The 21,457-nt window shown below is 42.3% G+C and overlaps 1 protein-coding gene across 5 annotated transcripts in view; it reads left to right on the top strand.

Annotated features, from left to right (window-relative positions):
- klc1b (kinesin light chain 1b) overlaps positions 1-21,457 on the top strand; it is an 84,024-nt gene that overhangs the window by 49,036 nt on the left and 13,531 nt on the right. For 2 of the 5 annotated variants that reach the window (XM_084320885.1, XM_084320886.1), the window contains exon 13: positions 3,444-3,599. In XM_084320885.1, the coding sequence (XP_084177011.1) occupies positions 3,444-3,599 (156 nt within the window). Of the gene's footprint in view, positions 1-3,443; positions 3,600-8,437; positions 8,565-21,457 lie in introns of those variants that run through there. The other 3 variants (XM_084320887.1, XM_084320889.1, XM_084320888.1) reach the window with 2 other exon arrangements.

The following is a 21,457-nucleotide window of genomic DNA, read 5'->3' on the forward strand; positions in this document are numbered from 1 at the left end:
GGAGCACTTGACACATGACTAAGACTAAAACTAAAATGAAAATAGCTGCCAAAATTAACACTGCTTACAGGCCAACCGTTAGCTACCGGCTAACGGCCAGCTACAGGCTAACGGCTGGCAACAAGCTAATGGCTAGCTCTTACAGGCCAACCGTTAGCTACCGGCTAACGGCTAGCTACCGGCCAGTGGTTAGCTACAGGCTAACGGCCAGCTACAGGCTAACGGCTAGCTACTGAAGCTGCGTAAGGTGGAGAATAGCGATGCAGGCCTGGTCACTCCAGATAGCCAACTGCCTAGCCCAAAGAAAAGGCAGACTATGCTCGCCTCCCTCACAGGACGGCGTTGCCAGAGATACAGTTGCGTCGGCAGCGGAGTCCCGTTTAAGCTCGGGGACAAAAAACACGCAAGCTTGCACCCCTCGCAGCGGGAAGCTCAACCCACTTTCTCTTATTGATAGGCGGGGGCCAACGTCCAGTGCGGATGGCAGTAGGGCATCCCGCCTCGGAGGTGGGACTTGAACCCAGACTCGGAGTACGGGGCTCCCAGGAAAACAAAGCACACTCTCCCCTCGTGTGGCGTCAAACAAGAACTCCCCGCCCCCTCCATGCAATCCCAATTGTCCATCGGACGTTTACAAGCTAACGGCTAGCTACAGGCTAACGGCTAGTCATAGGCCAGCGGTTAGCTACCGGCTAATTGTTAGCTACAGGCTAACGGCCAGTTACTGTATCTGTATCGGACGCGATGGAGAGGTAACGGAGGAATCCTCACCTGGAGCCGACTGTTCTGCAGGGCCGTATGCCTGAGCAGCCGACCCGCACAACTGACACATCTGTTTAGACCGTCCGCCCCCCGCCGCTCACCGCCAATTGACGTGAGCGAGCAGAGGCGGAGAGCCTGCGCCGCAAGACACCACCCACCAGAGAGACCTCAGACCAGCCGACTGCCTCTCGCGGCAATAGTATCCAGCTGCACAGCCGGAGAGCAACGCTGGCGGGGGAACTGCCCAGCGACGCGCACTCTCCTCCGGGCGCCGCTGAGGCTCACCTGCCTGCCACAAACGTGGAGCAGGAAAGCCCAGAGGAAGCCCGAATGTGAAGCGCCGGTGGAGGTCAGAATAATCCTCTAGACTCTCCGGTGGTGACGACATTATTCTTTCTTTCTCCTGTAAATTAGTGAGAGAGGGAAAAACAAAAGACAATGGCAACACAGCTCCTATAACTAACTAACTACTTCAGCACTTGATCTCAAGGGGTGCCCTGCACGTACTTCCAGGTGGTGAAAGTAGGGAAGGAGCTGGTAGTATGGCCATGGCCCCGCTTATGTGTGAGCGGATGTTGGCGTGGCCAGGCAGGTGTGGGGGTGCATGCATGTGGTTGAAAGTTCATGATTGCATATGATTAAAGGGACAGTTCCAATAGAGCAGAGTGCAAAGCTATACTAAATATAACGTGTATGTAATTCATCTCATAACTCCATCAGAAGAGGACAAACATGTATGTAATTGATCTCATAACTCCACACCCAGACTGTGGTATCCCAGTGTACCCCAGGGGGGGTTTCACCATTCATTTGTAGTAGAGATATTCCCACTGGTTTCTACGTGGTGTTTGTAGTAGAGATATCTTCACTGGTTTCTACGTGGTGACACACATCGGTCCTGAACAACCAAGCAGCTCAGATTGCTTAATCGCATACAAAAGTCAAAGGAACAAGACTGAATTCTAAGCGTTTTCTGCAACAAAGGGATGTCCAAAAATAGCTCTGAAATCAGGAAAACCATGTTTCTGTTCTCAAGCAGTGGACGGCATCTCTCTCTCAAAGGCATAGATAGAATAGAATAGAAATACTTTAATCATCCCGAGGGAAATTTGGCACTACAAATACTTCACAGTAAACATTTAGGTAGACAAATATTAGTCTCGAATAAGAATAAAAAATAAGCCTAAGAATAAAATAATAATAATAAATACGGTCAGGGATTTCCTATGTTATGTATATACAGGTGCATCTCAATAAATTTGACTTTTTTTAATTTTCTTTTATTTTTACCTTTATTTAACCAGGAAGTCCCATTGAGATACACCTTTTGCAAGGGAGACCTGGCCAAGATGACAGCAATAACTGTGAATATTCCACAAACTGTGAATATTGTGGAAAAGTTTATTTATTTCACTAATTAAATTCAAAAAGCGAAACTCTCATAGATTATAGATTCATTACACACAATTATCCCTCGATGCCAAAAAACTAAATTTTATAAAAAGCCTTGGTGTCACCTTTGACATTGACATTGATCTAAAATTTTACAGACAGATTGGGTCTGTAGTAAAAGTCTCCTTTTTTCAGCTGAGGTAAAGCCCTACCCTACCTCTCTCCCAATGACCTGGAGAGGGTCATCCATGCTTTTATATCGTCTAGGCTGGACTATTCTAATGCCCTGTATGTGGGTCTAGACCAGCTCTCCCTGCGACGCCTGCGGCTAGTGCAGAACGCTGCTGCACGTCTCTTGACTGGCACAAAGAGGTGTGAGCACATCAGACCAGTACTGGCTTCCCTGCACTGGCTCCCTGTTCGTTTCAGAATTGATTTGAAAATGGCTATGTTTGTGTTCAAGGCCTTAAATGGTCTGGCCCCTCAGTATCTAGCTGAACTCCTCCATCTTTGTACCACTGCTAGAGCACTGAGGTCAGCAAATAAACTACTCTTAGATGTCGCAAGGTCTAGGCTAAAGACTAAAGGCGATCGAGCTTTTGCGGTGGCTGCCCCTAAATTATGGAACAGTCTTCCACTGCAAATTAGGTCTGCCCAGACCCTACGAGTTTTAAAACACAGCTGAAGACTCACCTGTTTTTATTGGGGTTCTGAGGCTTGGTAAGCCACACATCCCTGGTTGTGTCGTGATTGTTTTAAACATTTTATTGTAGTTTTTATGACTTTGTGTATACTGTATTTTGTATTTCTTTTAGTATTTCTGTTTTTGTATTGTACAGCACTTTGGTACAACTTCGGTTGATTTTAAATGTGCTATATAAATAAAGTTGACCTTGACACACAAAATGAAATATTTCAAGCCTTTATTTGTTTTAATTTTGATGAGTATGGCTTACAGCTCATGAAATTCAGTGTCTCAGAAAATGTTTATACCGTAATTACATAAGACCAATAAAAAATTGAAAATATATATTTAATATAGAAATGTCAGCCTGAGCCTACGTTCACTCAGTACTTAGTTGGGGCTCCTTTTGCACAAATTACTGCATCAATGCGGTGAAATAAATGGACTTTTCCACGATATTCTAATTTATTGAGCTGCATCTGTACATTCTAATATAAAAAAAATATATACAGAAATCTACAGTAAGTGTAATATTGAACAATGTTTTAAAAGTAAAAGTCCAGGAAGATTATTTCTAAAAACACTTTGCCTCCTCCACCACCAGGGCATCGACCCCATCCACCAAACACGCGTGGTGGAGATCCTGAAGGATGGAGACGGAGAGAGACGGAGGAGCAGAGAGAGTCTGTCCGGCGTCAAGTACGAGAGCGGTGGCTCGGAGACCGGAGAGGAAGTGAGTATGGGCGTGGAGTGGAATGGGGTGAGTACAGATCCACTACAGCTCCGTGACCCCTACAGCTCCGTGACCCCTACAGCTCCGTGACCCCAGGCCCGCTGGCCTTATTGAAGACATAGGGTTGACTGGTACAGAACACCCTTTGTTCTCGCATGTCGTGTGTTAAAGCTAGGACTGACCCCGATTAGTCGAATAGTCGACTAATCGATCGAAAGGAGCCGTAGTCGACTGCTGATTATTATTATTATATTTTTCAAAAGCAAAGAGGCCTAGACGCATGGCTAACGCTAATGGCGCCCATACCAGTGAGGCTAACTGCCTAAGAAAACACTGAAGGTACTGAAAGAGGATTTCACCCATCTAATGAACACACTAGACTAGACAAATATCAAGATGTATCCATCAGTGCACCAATTGCATGCTTTCGCAGAGGACAAGAACCCTTCAGTCGACTCCTTCAGACATTAAGCACCCCCCACAGCCCAAATGGAATGATTTTTTTATATTAATATATATATATATTTTTTGCATTCTGGGGGGTAGTCGTAGTTGATTTCGGCCAATCAAAGTCGACTATCCAAATCCTTAGTCGGGGACAGCCCTAGTTAAAGCACATCATTATGCAAATGATAAATTACTGTTTGACCATCAGTCCATGACATCGACCTTTCCGAACAGAATCAGACCATGCCCAGGGATTAGAAATGGCCATGAACAAGGAAATATTGTTTTCTGTTGTAAGAATCCAATATAATGAAGCTTGATGCCCTTACATCTTCTTATTGAAATCAAAAGACATAATCTTTCAAAATTCTGCCCTATCAAAAGTTCAGTCCTAGCTGGGTCTGGTTAAAACAGACATTCTGTTCAGTCCTAGCTGGGTCTGGTTAAAACAGACATTCTGTTCAGTCCTAGCTGGCCCTGGTTAAAACAGACACTGTTCAAGGCCCAGCCTGGGTCTGGTTAAAACATACATTCTGTTCAGGCCCAGCTGGGTCTGGTTAAAACAGACATTCTGTTCAGGCCCACCTGGGTCTGGTTAAAACAGACATTCTGTTCAGTCCTAGCTGGGTCTGTAGTTGGAGCGTCTCAATGTGTATCTGTACCAATGTACCCTATTCCTTCAAGTGTCAACTGGACATCGATTTAGTCAAATATATAATGCTGATTGAGTGTCTGTTTGTTCTGGACTAGTCCTTCGTGTTTTTTTGGTTTCTTTTGATTTAATTCAATGTTCTGTTCAGTGCTTGCGAATGAGATGCCAGTGTCTTGTTTTAATGAGTGGTTGTATGACGTGTTGCTGTTAATGCTTCTAAACACAAAGAGAAACATGAGACCACCATAATAAAGACCCCTTCACCTACTAATCTGTTCAAAAGGAGCGGGTGAGGAGACACAGCAGGGAGGCTGAGAATCACAGGAGAGGAGGTTCTTTATTGAGACAGTAGGAAGGCTGAGAGGAGGACAGAGTAGAGACACAGGAGAGGAGGTTCTTTATTGAGACAGTAGGAAGGCTGAGAGGGAGACGCAGTAGGGGAGACACAGGAGAGGAGGTTCTTTATTGAGACTAGGAAGGCTGAGAGGGAGACAGAGTAGGGGAGACACAGGAGAGGAGGTTCTTTATTGAGACAGTAGTAAGGCTGAGACACAGGCGAGGGGGTTCTTTATTGAGACGGTAGGACGGCTGAGAGGGAGACGGAGTAGGGGAGACACAGGAGAGAAGGTTCTTCATTGAGACAGTAGGAAGGCTGAGAGGGAAACAGAATAGGGGAGACATGGGAGAGAAGGTTCTTTATTGAGACAGTAGGAAGGCTGAGAGGGAGACGGAGTAGGGGAGACACAGGAGAGGAGTTTCTTTATTGAGACAGTAGGAAGGCTGAGAGGGAGTAGGGGAGACACAGGAGAGGAGGTTCTTTATTGAGACAGTAGGAAGGCTGAGAGGGAGACACAGTAGGGGAGACACAGGAGAGAAGGTTCTTTATTGAGACAGTAGGAAGGCTGAGAGGGAGACGGAGTAGGGGAGACATGGGAGAGAAGGTTCTTCATTGAGACAGTAGGAAGGCTGAATATTTCAAAAGCAATTCCCGTAAGGAACACATTAAAGATACATACTCTTATTTGATTGTTATCATTAAAACATAAACATCAACATCATTGAGGTAGCAGACAGGGATAGAGATAAACCAGCGGACGGATAGAGATGAGGTAGCAGACAGGGATAGAGATAAACCAGCGGCCGGATAGAGATGAGGTAGCAGACAGGGATAGAGATAAACCAGCGGACGGATAGAGATGAGGTAGCAGACAGGGATAGAGATAAACCAGCGGACGGATAGAGATGAGGTAGCAGACAGGGATAGAGATAAACCAGCGGCCGGATAGAGATGAGGTAGCAGACAGGGATAGAGATAAACCAGCGGACGGATAGAGATGAGGTAGCAGACAGGGATAGAGATGAGGCAGCAGACAGGGATAGAGACGAGGTAGCAGACAGGGATAGAGATGAGGCAGCAGACGGGGATAGAGAGAGATGAGGCAGCAGACGGGGATAGAGATGAGGCAGCAGGCAGGGATAGAGATGAGGCAGCAGGCAGGGATAGAGATGATTGCTACTAGCCATGTAGCCACTCCAGGTTGTTGAGGTACATTACTAAGGGCGGGATCCACTAAGAATGGATTGCGCGGTGGGAATTGCACCCTTAACTGCGCAGGGTTTGCGCGTGGTATCTGCTCCGTCTTTGCAAGCTATCCACTAAGGACATTGCGCGGATGAGATACCAGCGCAGACACGCCCATTATGTGTGGAGTTTGCTCCAGTGCATTTGGCTCGCGGAGCAGTCTGCACTCCTGACAGCGCTGTTGGCAGATATCAGGAAGGGGAAAAATAAGCCAGAAATGAGGCATAGACACAAAATACAAATTAAGCAAGCTCTATACATTACGAAGTAAACAAAATGCAATACGAAATGAACAGAATACTAATGGTGAAAAATACGTTGGTATTGAGATGGAATAGAATAGAATAGAATCTTTATTGTCATTGTTGGTACAACGAAATTTTGTTTGGAACATCACCACTGGCATACAAACATAAAATATAGCATGGGTTGTATTGAGATGCAGATGATTGTATTGAGATGTAGATAGTTGTATTGAGATATATAGGGTTTTATTGAGATGTAGAGGATTATATTGGGGTGTAGAGAGTGGTTGTGTTGATGTAGAAGGTTGCATTGAGATGTAGAGGGTTGTATTGAGATGTAGAGGATTATATTGGGGTGTAGAGGATTATATTGGGGTGTAGAGAGTGGTTGTATTGCGATTTAGAGGATTGTATTGGAATGTAGATGGTTGTATTGGGACTCTTTCTAGATATTGTGAAGGGTAATATCTCTTTCTAGATACCGTGAAGGTTAATATAATCTCTTTCTAGATACTGAGTTGCACACATATAAGAAGTGGAATTACAAAAGCGCCAAGCTGGCAGCATCCTTGTTGTCTAGAAACATCAGGATATAATGAAACACAAGATACTTGTGCCCTAATAAGGATAAACGCTCAATGAAGAAACCCAATCCCCTTGCCACACATCTATGCTACTCAGTTTATTCTGAGGACTGAGAAGAGAGGATGGTGGTGACTCAAAACCTAGGAAGACCATCTTCAAGAGCCAGACCAGGCTTCACTCCACCCAGAACCTAGGAAGACCATCTTCAAGAGCCAGACCAGGCTTCACTCCACCCAGAACCTAGGAAGACCATCTTCAAGAGCCAGACCAGGCTTCACTCCACCCAGAACCTAGGAAGACCATCTTCAAGAGCCAGACCAGGCTTCACTCCACCCAGAACCTAGGAAGACTACCCTCAAGAGCCAGACCAGGCTTCACTCCACCCAAAACCCACTCCCCCTATTTATAATAAAACACAAGATACTTGGGCCCTAATGATAAGGATAAGTACTCAATGAAGAAACCCAACCCCCCTAGCAAAAATCTATGCTACTCAGTTTATTCTAAGGTGAATATATCATAATGTTAATGGAAAGGAATAATTATGACCAAATCTATCTTTCTATTCTTGCAAAAAGAAAATATATACATACAGTATAATAGGATACATATTTTATAGATTTTTACGGTTATATCCTGAACCTGTACTTTCATATTGTGTAAAAAAATATTATAATAAAATTGAAGATTGCTCAACAAGACTTAAAGTCTGTGCCTGGTCATAAATAGACTAAAGTTGACATTAGACTATTGTTTCTCAACCTGTGGTCTTGTTGTTTACTTGGTTGCTGGGCTGGCTACTTTACATTTATTTTAGTGTTATACTATATCAGTATCAGTTTTAATATCAGCCCAGTAGTGGGGTTAGGGTTAGAAACACTGGATTAGACAACAGTCTAGAAATGGCAGTAGTAGTGCATGGTAAAGCTAGCATGCGTGCATGTTTGTGGTATCATGAACATATATGTGCTCTTGGTAAAATGCATGTTTTGACGTGTCCATGGCTGTGATGTGCGCTAGGCTAACTGCTTCTGTGTATTTCTCTATTTGTTTGCATGCTAGGCTAACTGCTTCTCTGTATTTCTCTATTTGTTTGCATGCTCTCTAGGCTAGCTTCACATGCATTTTCCTTTTCTGTGTGGAACTAATCTACTTCCTTGTTGATTATTCCTGCCATGACAACCAATCAGCCTATCCAATCAGATTTCCTCTGCTCATTCAGTGGATTGTACTCGCCCCCTCTTGATCTCCCATTATACAATCTATATAGAGTAGGCATCTCTTATCATTGAACTCTTAATCTTACAATGTGTACCGTTTGTCTTTTTTGTCTGTTTCTCTCTCTTTTCTTCAGGCCTAAGCCATGGAGGTTATTCCTCCACCTCCCTTCTCCTTGTCGTGCCCCCCCTTCTGGCCTTCTCTCTCCCACCAATCCAAAACAGCTCCTCTACCATTCCTGGTGTGCTGGCAAAGACTCAGGCCACTACTTTCCTGGTTGTCACTTCCTGGGTGTCACTTCCTGATTGTCACTCCCTGGGTGTCACCTCTGTCCCTCCTCTGTTCAGCTGACAACCACTGGGGTGTTTGCTCTCGTCATTGCTTCCTTCTCTGATCTTGTTTTCTCCTTTTCTCATTCTTTCTTCACTTCATCTCTCTGTCTCTCTATCTCTCTCTGTCTCTGTCTCTCTCTCTTACTAATCACTAACCTTGTGTCATTCATCTATTGATCAGAAGACATCTCTTCAACTCTCTGTCTCTTAACACATTAAACCATTTACCCTCTGTCTCCTACACCCGGTCGTCTGTAGTTTTCACATGTATTCAGTAGATATATTTAATTATATATTTGATGGGTGTAGGGGAGCAGTGTTCTTGACGAGTTGGGAAACATATTGTTCTTTCTGAAAGGAAGCAAATGTGGAAATGCCATAAGATTTGTAACATGAGGAATCAATACTTTCTGCTTTCTGGATCTATAGCCAGATGTCTAGAAATATGAATATATCATGACACCAAGGCTCTAGCTACATTGATGATGTGGAAAGATGAAGGAATATACCATGCCACCAAGGCTCTAGCTACATTGATGATGTGGAAAGATGAAGGAATATACCATGCCACCAAGGCTGTAGCTACGTTGATCTAGAAGGCATTACTGTCCGTTGGTTTATTTTCAAATTAGAACATAATCATTCAAGTTGCAGAAACGACGGCTTTGCGGTTGGTATCCATAAGTTCCAAAAGTTCAAGCTCCAAACTTTTCTGCTTGTCAAAACGGACACAAATCTTGCGGAGACGAACACAGCGTTGTCCTTGTCCAACAAATGGATACTCATTGAAAATTAATTCAAAACAGATGTAGACGGACAGATACAGTGGATCAATGTAGCCAGAGCATAACCCAAATACATAGTACTGATCAATGTAGCCAGAGCATAACCAGATACATAGTGCTGATCAATGTAGCCACAGCCAGTGTCGTAGTCGAGTCACTAAATCTCTAGTCCGTCTCGAGTCCCCAGTGTTCGAGTCCGAGTCACCAAAGAAGAGCTAGAGTCAAGTCCGAGTCGAGTCCCCATTACTCTAGTCCGAGTCTGAGTCCAAGTCATCAAGGTTGAGTCCACTCCACAGATGGCTGTTGAAGTTTGAGGTTGTCCCGGTCTTCTCTTCAATAGTCACTCTGTTTATATATCGAATATCTAGAAGTGCTCTCTTGCCGTTTTTTTTTAATGTAAAATCCGTGTAAGCAAACTCACGATTCAGGGCGTCTTTTTAGGCATGTTAACCACATATTGGCAAAAATGGGGCTAGTTTTGCACAACACGCCTGATGATTGCATACCCAAAGTAATTTGCGTTTTCTTTTTTTTTATCCACTTTTTCTCCTGTTTTTCTTTGATTTTATCCCATCCCAATTTAGTCATGCCAATTCCCCCCTCCCCTTCCTGGCCGTTGCTCACATGTGCCCCCCACTGGTCGTTCTAGGGAGGGTTGATAGATACTATCACATGTCCCCTCCGATACATGCAGAGTCAGCCAGCCACTTCTTTTCACCTGCCAGCGCGGACTCTCATTGGTGAGGTGTAACGTGTGGGAGGCTCACACTACCCTCACCATCTCCCTTCCTCGCTGTGCAGGCGCCCTGACCGAGGAGTAGGAGTCGCTGTTTACAACAACCAGATTACCACCCACCGGCTTCCCTCCCGCTGACTCTGCCAATTGAGCCAGTATGACGGCCGGCCAAGCCGGAGGCAACGCTGACAGCTGGATTCGATACCAGTGTCTATCGCGTTGGTGACAAGCACTTAGTCTGCTGCGCCACCCAGCCGCCTCAGTCATTTGCGATTTATTATACTTTATACTTATAGCACATGCATGGATCTGGTCTCTTTTTGAAAGGAAACATTCTGATCCTTCTTCCACAACAAAGAAGAACCACTCTGAGTGCTAATAAAATAGAGTAACCATAGCCTGAAGTCTTATCTAATACAGGTCCAAAGTTTATAACAATCCCACGGAAAATGTGTTTTACAAAGGTTTTTGTAATGTGTGTACCGGCGTTAATTCGGCATGATTATCCAAAATGGCCGTCTGCTTCCATTTATTCCGTGGTTCTAGTCAAAACAAAGGACTTCCCTTTCTTGTTGCGATCAGCCCCCGCATGGGATAGCGTTCGCTCCAGAATTTTATTGGCTACAACGGTGGTCAATCATTTCCGCCATCAGCGGTGACTGGTCCGTTCAGGACCCAACCAAACCGGACGTGGTCACTCGTCAGAACGGCTTGTTAAATGAAGCTTGTCGGATGTTTTGTCTTGTAACTCGAGACTGGAAGCACGCAATTAGTTGAGTGGGGTGATGGTCGTAAGTCAGCAAATTCAACTTTCCAACAATGTATGTATTGGTTGATCGGTGAAAACGCAGACCGACAGACGAGGGCAAAGTGCCGCGACGTGTGCACGATGGCCCGCCGTCGGGCTGCCCCAATGCTTATGTGGTTAAGTACTGAAAATGAGGGTATTGACATGAATCCGCATGTAGGTGGAACACACGTGTCGGCCCTTGCACAAAATGATAATGTTACGGTATTATTATAGCCATCAATATTTAGGGCCTATTACAAAAAAATATATATAATAAATAACTAACTATTTATCAATTAACAAGTCTGAATGCAGTCAATGCTCGAGTCCAAGTCGGAGTCATCAGTGCTCAAGTCCAACTCGAGTCTGAGTCCTTGACTACAACACTGGCCACAGCCTAACCCACATACATAGTGCTTTGGAAAGAAATTATACCATGACATTTTGAATTCTAGTTATTTTTCCTTTACCAGTCACTTGCCAGATCATGGGGAAATCATTCAGGGTTGGGATCAGTTCACTTTCAATTCAATCAGTTAACTTTTAACTGAGATGTATGTACATGCTGATAGAACAGCCATTTACTTGTCAGGGTTATGGTTACCTGTTGGTTGGATGGTACAGCCTTTACCTGTCAGTAGGTTGGATGGTACAACCTGTCAGTAGGTTGGATGGTACAACCTGTCAGTAGGTTGGATGGTACAACCTGTCAGTAGGTTGGATGGTACAACCTTTAGGGTTACCTCCTGTCAGTAGGTTGGATGCTACAACCTTTACCTGTCAGTAGGTTGGATGCTACAACCTTTTCATGCCACATGTATATTTGAATTTGAAAGAAAATCCACTTCCCAAATTAATTGAATTGAAAGTGAGTTGATCCTGCTGCCTCCCTAATATATTTAATAATAATACCATACCGGTTAGAACGACAAGGCCAGGATGGGCCAGCATTGTCAGAAAACCACTGGGAAGCAAATGGCATGGTCAAAAGTAGTCTTTACCACTGGGAGGCAAATGGCGCTGTCAGAAGTCATCTGGGAGGCCAATGGTGCTGTCAGAAGTCATCTCCCAGCTTCATCCCATCCTCTTCATATCATTCTGGAATAACCGCTTCTTATCATTTGTTAGCATTCCTCATTCAAACCAATGGGTGCTGTTAGTAGCAGCCAGGTGGATTCTACAGCCATTTCAGACCAAATACAGAAACGTTTAACCCCACATAGTGACATGTGCCTGGTTCAGAATGTCATTGTATCTTTTTAACTGTAGCTATTGGCTGATGTTTAGTTTGTTAATTTTCACAGTTGCTTAGCTTTGCTGAAAGAAAGAGCAAGTGAACAAATAAAATGGCTTCAAACCTGAGGCCTGTTTTAAGCCATTTTTAGTATTTTCTATTTGAAAATAGTTTTTCTTCACCTCAATTTGAAATGTATCTACATGCCTGTGATCAAAAAGAAGAGCAGTATTTAGAGGTACTGTATCTCCTTCAGTAGCCTCTAATGTCCTGATAGGTTGGATCAGGGTGGGATATGAGAAGGATGTATTGTTGAGTTGTTGTTACCCCAAAGTATGCATTGGGATTATTTTATAAATATGTCCTATTCAGTTGAATTTTGTATGATTTAAGTCTGTTTACATATAATTTTTTTATAAAGCTTTGTGTGTTTTTATGGCTATATATATAAAGGCAGACATGTTTTAACCATTTCACAGTCAGAGCCTGTTAGGAGGAATGTTGCTTTGAACAAAGAAGCTTTCATTGTAACACTAATTCATTCTGAAGAGACTCTTGGAAGGGAATTCCATTCAGTTTAAGAATTTACGAGCCAGTTTCACAGAAAGCTAGTCCTGGACTAAAAACATAGATTAAGAGTTAACGTTAGTCCTGGACTAAAAACATGGATTAAGTTTAACGTTAGTCCTGGACTAAAAACATGGATTAAGCTTTACGTTAGTCCTGGACTAAAAACATGGATTAATCTTAACGTTAGTCCTGGACTAAAAACATGGATTAATCTTAACGTTAGTCCTGGACTAAAAACATGGATTAAATTTAATGTTAGTCCTGGACTAAAAACATGGATTAAGCGTTAACGTTAGTCCTGGACTAAAAACATGGATTAATTTTAACATTAGTCCTGGACTAAAAATATGGATTAAGTTTAACTCATTCCGGGCCAACAGCGCCCTCTGCTGATGGCCCTTTCCGTGCCAGCGCTTTAGTCAATGGGAGGACGGGGATATTTGCGAACGCTTAAACTATATCTTAAATTATGGCTATGGGTCTAATACACCCGTCGCTTATCAATGACTTGCTTGCAGTCAACATGTACGAAACGGATTGTTTTTTCATCTGTACATTTCCGTTTTATACCGTTTTGAATAAGAGTATAGTTTTGGAGATTTCTAGTAATTCCAGAGAAATCCGCGATAATAGCCCTTTAGTGGAATACACAAAACACGTTGTAATTTTTCGGCTGATTTATGAATCGTTTTCTTTTTTAAAACTTTATTTTTTAGCGTTTATCGCTTTTTCTGGTCAAGCATGACCGACAGAAACAGGTTGAAATGGGATGTAGAGCAGGGGAAGACATTCTGAGAAATGACGGCGGGTCCGGGAATCGAACTCGTGTCCCCCAGATCCGTGACGAGCACGGTTTTCCCTGACGCAGAAATGGCGCCGAGATATGCGGTGAGCTACGGGAGCTCCCCCTTATGAATCGTTTTCAAATAAACGCTAGATTATCGATAGTATGTGTCATGTACGAAGAGAAGCGGGGTCTGAAAAATCGCTTCTAAGTACTTTGAAAGTACTTAACGGCACGCACACACACACACACACACACGCTCCGATGGCGGTGATAGGAACATCTGACTACCCCAAGATTCGTAACATAAAGGCCTTACCTCACATCTGATGTCATGCAAAAAGATTAATCCAATTCCTGATCGCCATTCCAAATATCGATTGCGTCCATTGATCCAACGTTATAGTCCAAAACACAATGATGGGGGGGGGGGGGGGGGGGGGACTCAATGCAATGGTATTAAAACCCGACTATACTCGTGTTTGGCACGGAAGCGATGGCGAGTTAACCCGACTATACTCGTGGTTGGCCCGGAATGAGTAACGTTAGTCCTGGACTAAAAATATATATCTAGTTGAATCTTTTTCAAAGTTATTTGGCTAAACCTGCTCATCCTGCTTCGTGAAACACTCCCCAGGTTTAATGTGTTAATCTGAAGGAACAAGCATACGGGACATACTGTGGTGAAAGAACTGACAGACCAGCATGGAACATCTAGAACAGGCTAGAGCTGACAGACCAGCGTGGAACATCTAGAACAGGCTAGAACTGACAGACCAGCATGGAACATCTAGAGCTGACAGACCAGCAGACCAGGATCATCCACTGTGGCTATTGGTCACCTATATGATTGCAACATGGACTTATCTCTTGGCTGTTGGAATAGGATAGATGAGTGTTGTCTTACAGTAGCGTTGGTATGTATTTGTGTGGATACTAGATAACAGGAAGAACGATATGTAGTTATTGATGTTTTGAATAATTTTTATTCAACTTGGATACTGGATTCTCATGGATGTCATGTAGCCATACAATTGTTATTATTAACAATAGTTGACAAAGTGATTTCTTGATTTGTCTGAGTAATCCTGCCTCTTCTCAGACCCCTATCCTGGCTTGGAGTCTGTGTTTTCAACGCAAAGCTAGTGGAGTGTTTCTTTCTCACGTGGTTAATTCACAGGTTAAAATTGTCGCTTGGGTCAAGCTTCTTATATAGTGGCCAAAACTAAAAGTACAAGTGTCTCCTTTTAAGGTCAAATGTCATGTCGGATGTTCAAAATTAACTGAATGTAAAATAGCTTTCAACATATTTTTGAAGTGTAATTGTTGGCTGTATTTATGGATTTGATCAGTGCATTCATTCGCCTTTCCGTATGCTATACATAGATTCTCCATTCCTTACACTGAGGAAGCCTATACAACTGGCAAAGACAGCCGACATGTTCATGGCCTAATTCTGACAATATTGTTGTGATGTAGTGGAATGCTGATTTATTTATTGAAGTGTCTTGACCTTATATTAGTAATGTCTAAGGTCTAGTAGTATGACTTGGGTTTTCTAAAGCAGAAGTAGCTAAAATGGTAAAAGGTCTATAAACGTCTATAAAAGTAGGACTGCCTTCTATTTACAATTCTACAATATTACAATTCTGCTTTGTAACCATTATCACTTTGACACTTGTTGGTATTCTCCAAATAAAAGGTTTTCATTTGTGAAGTCTGTCTTTTCTCTGCAGCAGAAACATTCATATCATAAAAAATGTCCGCTCTCAGATAAAAGCTGTACATCTCCAAACATTTTAAAGTATAAAAATTATGTATATGAATTCCTTCCTACTGGACCGTGTCCTGGCTAGGCCTTGACCCTGTGATCTTCTACCCATGCAACCATAAGGTCCTTAACTCATTGGGGGCCAACAGCAGAGGGTGCTGATGGCCCGTCAAGCGGCAGTGCTTTATCTCCAATGTAGGGATAGCTTTACTTGCGAGTGCTTAAAATATATGAAATATTATAGCTATGGACCTAATTAACACATTGATTGTCAGTGAGTTGCTTCCAGTCAATATGCATGAAACGGATAATTTTTTCATACATACATTTCCGTTTTATATGAATATATTTCTAGAGCGTTCTGTCTAATCTCAAAAAACTCCAGCAAATCGAGCTTCAATGTATTTCCTTAGAAATCGTGCCATTTGTCGCTTGATTTATGAATCATTTTTCAAATAAACGCTAGATTATCGATATTATATGTGGTGTCATGCACGAACAGAAGCAGGGTCTCAAAAATCGCTTCTCCGTACTTTGGTCGGCACGAACCGCACACACACACACACGCTCCGATGGCGGTGAAAGAAACATCTGATCAACCCAAGATTGGTAACATAGAGTCCTTACCTCACATCTTATGTAATGCAAAAAGATTAATCCAATTCATGATCGCCATTCCAAATATTGATCGTGTTTATTGATCCAACGTTATATCCAAAACATAATCCACGCTGCTCCGAGTGTCCCCAGTCCATGTGTGATAAACGTTACTCTTGCCCGAGAAGGAAAACCTGGACCGGACTTCTTAGATCGATGCACAGCCCCAGCCAGAGGGATTCCAATGATGTGCAATACCAGCCGGGAGGCGTAGGCGGCGGTATTTGCCCTTTGCAAGCTCAGACCCATTACCAATGATAACATCAGGCTGGATGGATGAAAAATTAATGGATATAGCTAATAAAACGAATAGCGATTAAAACCCGAGATTTCTCGGGTTTGGCGCATGGCGAGTTAACCCGAGATATCTCGGGTCTGGCCCTGAATGTGTTAAAGTGCTTGATTTTTTACAAAAAAAAGTCGAGGCCTGGAATTCCTTGAAAACAGCAAATTTTTTAACAAGGTGCTAAAAAGTCCTTGGAATTCAAATCAAACATTCGCATTGAAAGTTTTGTTCATCCATGATAAAATTGTTCTGAATCAAGAAATTAAATATTTTTAATATATTTATCTAAAGTATATAAATCCAAGTCATTATTATTATTATTAAAGTGTCAAAATTAAAATGTTTTCGGAAATTGGTACCATAAATATTGGATCAGATTTTTTTTTCTCATAAAAATAACTCATTTAAAAGTGAATTGGATCCTTTTAAATGCCCTTTTAAAATGAAAGTTTTTGCTTGGAAAAGTACTTGAAAGTCCTTGAATTTCATTTTGCAATGTCTGTGGGAACCCTGATATTACGGTATGTTATATTATTTAATTATATCCAGTCACATTTTGTAGTGTCATCACCAGTTCAGCAGGTTCAGGGACCGCTTTCTCCCACAAGCCACAACACTCCTGAACAAGAACAGGAGATAGCCATATAATTTTTTTTTTTAAACACACAAGACACATGCACCGCACCTTATCATGCATACACTACACCAGGCAGGGCTGTACAGTGCGTGCTACAGTAACATCGGTCTGTGCAAGAATGGATTTACTTCAGTAGCACTATAGGCATTCGGTTCATATCGATACTCTTATTTTGAAAATCCTGTGGCAACTCTCATTTCCGCCTAAGCGCAGCTCCAGCCATAACATCTATGGCTCCGGCAATCCTGTGGTGTCGTATCCGCTCGGCTCCACAGCACACAGCAGTACTCGTCTCAGTAGTAGCAGTAGCGTCTGGAACACGCACATTGCAACATAGCAAGGCTAGTGTGCCTATTTCGCGACCCAAAACAAATCCTTTCTGTTTTATTCCGCAATGGGTCAAATGCATCTAACATGCTTTGCAATCCTCGCCATTCCTTTATGACCACGCCGTGTTAACACTTTCAGTGCCAACGACGAGAGTTCTCGTTAGTTCATGCCAACTGTTGAGTGCCAGCCGACTAGAGATCTCGTTTTTAAGCGTTTCTTTTTTTTTTATTAGCGATTGCCATTCATATTTCATCAATCTAGCCTCCTGTTTACCACTGGAACTCTCTCTGAGCTCCATTGGGAAAATACCGCCCCCTATCGTCTCTCCGTGTGGTACTGCACCCCTTTGAATTGAATGAAACGCATGAAAAAAGAAAATCCTGCTTCCACATTTTACTTCTCAGGCATGTAACTCGAGCCGATCGGATTCATTGTGGACCATCAGAACAGCGTGGAATCTGTGTTTCGACCACCCAGCAGTGGATCAATAAACGCTATCGATATTTGGAATGGCGATCAGGAATTGGAATAATCTTTTTGGAGAACATCTGATCTGAGGCAAGGAATCTATTTTTACCAGTCTTGGGATAATCAGAGCTTTTTTCACAGAGATATCAACGTGGGCCCCATGTGTGTGTGTGCTGATCAGGAAATGGATAATCGATTTTTCAGCCCGCTTCTATAGCGTGCATAAGTACACATATACTATCGATAATCTAGCGTTTATTTGAAAACGATTCATAAATAGGCCGAAAAATGACATTTTTTTGTGTATTCCAGTATATTCCAGTAAAGGGTGAATTTTATCACAATCTTCTGAAATGTTCTGGAACTTTCATAAAACAGAGCGTTTTTCAAAATGGTATAAAACGGAAATGAACCGATTATTAAAAAAATAAATAAAAATCCGTTTCGACAATGTTGACTGCAAACAAGTCATTGATAAGCAACGGCCATATTATACACATACCGGTAGCCATAATTTAAGATATAGTTTATGCGTTCACAAATATGAGAGCTCTATCATTGAAGTGGGTGGTGGCATTCAACAGGGTTCCGGGGCACCGGACCCGTGGCACGGAAAGTGTTAAAGTCCGAAATTAACGTTACGTTAGCGTAAGCTAACAACAAGCTAACCTTGATCGGAGCCAGAGAGAACAGCAGAGTGGGGACTGGGAAGGAGGAGGGGGGCAGGCATTCTCCCTTCTGTGTGTGTGTGTGTGTGTGTTTGAAAAGATCAGGTGAAGTCAGACGAGTATATTATATTGATAGTAAATGTACTGAGGGTGGACAGGTAATGTTGATATTTAAACATAAAAAATACAATACATAATAAATGTATTCATGATCATCATGCAACATAAAACAATTGCAGGAACGGTTTGGGAGAGGAAGGGGTTTTAGGTTGCGTGTTGTGAGTTCCAAAAACATTTTCTTAAAGTTTAAAGCTCAATATATCAAAACATGGCACTTTATAGTGAACAGGAGGTCTATTAATTTTATTATATTTTTGTTACCTTTTTTGAGTTGATCTAAATGTTACTGATTGTGTTAAATGGGCTTATGATATCGTCTATCGATTGCAGGCACCTGCATCGTATCATGGCAGATATAGGCAAATATCGTATCGTTGTCCAAAGAATCTATATCGTATCGTGATGAAACTTGTGATTCCCACCCCTAGTAGAGTCCATACACGCAACACCAAATCCCATAATTCCTTACATGTAACGTGTCTGGCTGTGTGACGTCAACTTGTCAGCATGAAAATGACAGCCAAACATGGCACTGCAACTAAATAAAACAAATACAATAGGCACACTTGTGACTGTTACAAATATAACACGTTTTATACTTGTGCTACAAGATTTTGGCCTGTGCTACAAAACTATCAACCTCTGTAGCACCAGTGCTATGTGCAAAAAAAAAAGTTAACGTACAGCCCTGCCAGGGGTTCTCAAACTTTTTTACACCACGACCCGATTTGATTTAGGATTTTTTTTGGCGACCCCACACTTAATGTATCGCATAATTTCAACGTGGAAATAATGAATATCAAAATAAAAGCACACATTGAATTGATCATGCATATTTATTGGAACATTTTATAAAACGAGGCATATTTAGCCAAAATGTGTTGCCAGAACAAAACAAAAAAAACACTGTCACCTACCCACAACCCCACTTTGGGTCGCAACCCGTAGTTTGAGAACTGCTGCACTACACGCAAGACTATTTTTATCTCACCTCATTTTATAATTGATTTGATGTTACTACTAATACCTGATTGATTGAAAACTTTATTAACAGATTGCAGAATGGGTACAATACTGTACGGCTCACCTACCTATTGTTACCATTCTTGTATTCATTGATGTTTCTTAATTGTGCACTGTAGAGTCTGAGCTCGAAACACAATAATTTCAATACCTGCAATGCCCCCTGTATTGTTGTATGTTTGACAATTAAAGAACTTGAACTTCTAACATACCTACATCTAGTTCCCCCCTCCTGGTGGTAATGCTGTACTACAGTATGAGTTTGATGTCTTCATCAAGACATGTGTCACATACTCTGTCCAACATGTGCAGTGATGTTGAGACCCATGTGTTCGCCCATCAGGCATCAAAGCTATTTAGCTATTATATTTTTTTTATACTAAAGGTTTCGGCAGTCAGAACGTTTAATCTGTGCCTCCTAGGGGTGGAACGATACGCATTCGAACCATACACCGTTCGGCACGACCTCCACGGTTCGGGGCGTCTGTGTATTGTACGGTTCAGGCCGGGGATGCGCAAATAAAATAAAATAAATTGATTTGGCACGGAGGCGAGAGAGGTGGCTGCACCAGGTGCTAGTCAGTTTGTGGAAATGGCAAGCCAAATATAAATCAATCGTCATTACGACTTTAAAAACATAGCCATTAACATTACATAGGCCTACACATATCTTGCCATAACGTTAGCAGTTTGTACAACACAACACACGTTTTAACTATGGTAGCCCGCCAGCTAATACAGCCAATGAAATGTTACCGTAGCTACTAGCTAGCAGAGGAGAAAATGGAAGTCTGAGAGGCGGGTGTTGAAAGACAATGATAGGCGTTTATTCAACATCCAAGAAGGCTAACATACAACTGTGTTTACTCACTCCAACTGGGACTATTGTCGCTTTTCCACTGCATGTTATCAACTCCGTTAACGTTAGAGTCGAGAGGTCCGTGACGCTAAATTGTCCGTGCGGTCCCCCAACCCATAGATAGTTCCAACTCACCGAATTACGTTAATCCACCACAGTTGCACTCAATATTTAAATAATGTTAGTCTAAATAAATGTAGACAGATAATGTACTTATTTTAAAAAATAGAATGAACAGAGCAGTGTTGTTTTGAAACAGTACAGTGTGTGTGTGTGTTAGTTTGATTTATACAACGGCATGCAAATTTCTTGATTCTGATTGGCTGAAACAGTCATTTTACACGTCTTTATTAGCAACAATTCCACGCTGCTGGCCCAGGACCCGCCCACAACCGAACCACATCACATCACTCCGCCGGATCACAAGAAGGTGGACAATAATCTTTACAAATGGATATGTTGATAGCGACTAAACGACTAAATATCAAGCGATTCTGTCACAGCGAATGTCTTAGTCGTTTAAACAATGTTGGATGATGTAATTGATGGGTCTTGAATCATTCTGTAACAAAAGAAAAATCGCGGATTGATTGATTGATTAATTTTCAATTTTTTTTTCAATTTCTTTTCCTTTCGACTGTCAGCGCTCGCTCTAGTCTCCACCCACCGCCACACACCCCCCCACACACACACACACACACACACACACACACACACGCACACACACACACGCACACACACACACACACACTCTGCCTGCAACGCGGGGGATAGTCGGACTGAGAGAGAGAGCTGGGTGCTGCGCTGTTCTAAGTGAGCATGGCCTATTGAGTTGATTGATTGATTGATTGCTAATTTTATTACTGTATGCTTGGTTTCCAACTGGTTAAGTTTAGGCCCTCTACAGTAGGTTTAAAAAAATAAATAAAAGAATAGGGTGAAGAAAACGTTTTTTTCCTATAGGGCAAAGAAAACTTTTTAATTTGTTTGACCTACCTTCTATAGAAGCATCTAAGAATGAAGTTCTATGGAAAGTAGGTCTGCATTCCCTTAACAATTGTGTGTATTGAGCCGTACTGTATTGTACCCATTCTGCATCTGGTAAT

Source organism: Notolepis coatsorum, assembly GCF_963971535.1.
Source record: "Notolepis coatsorum genome assembly, chromosome: 8".
Lineage (NCBI taxonomy): Eukaryota > Metazoa > Chordata > Actinopteri > Aulopiformes > Paralepididae > Notolepis > Notolepis coatsorum.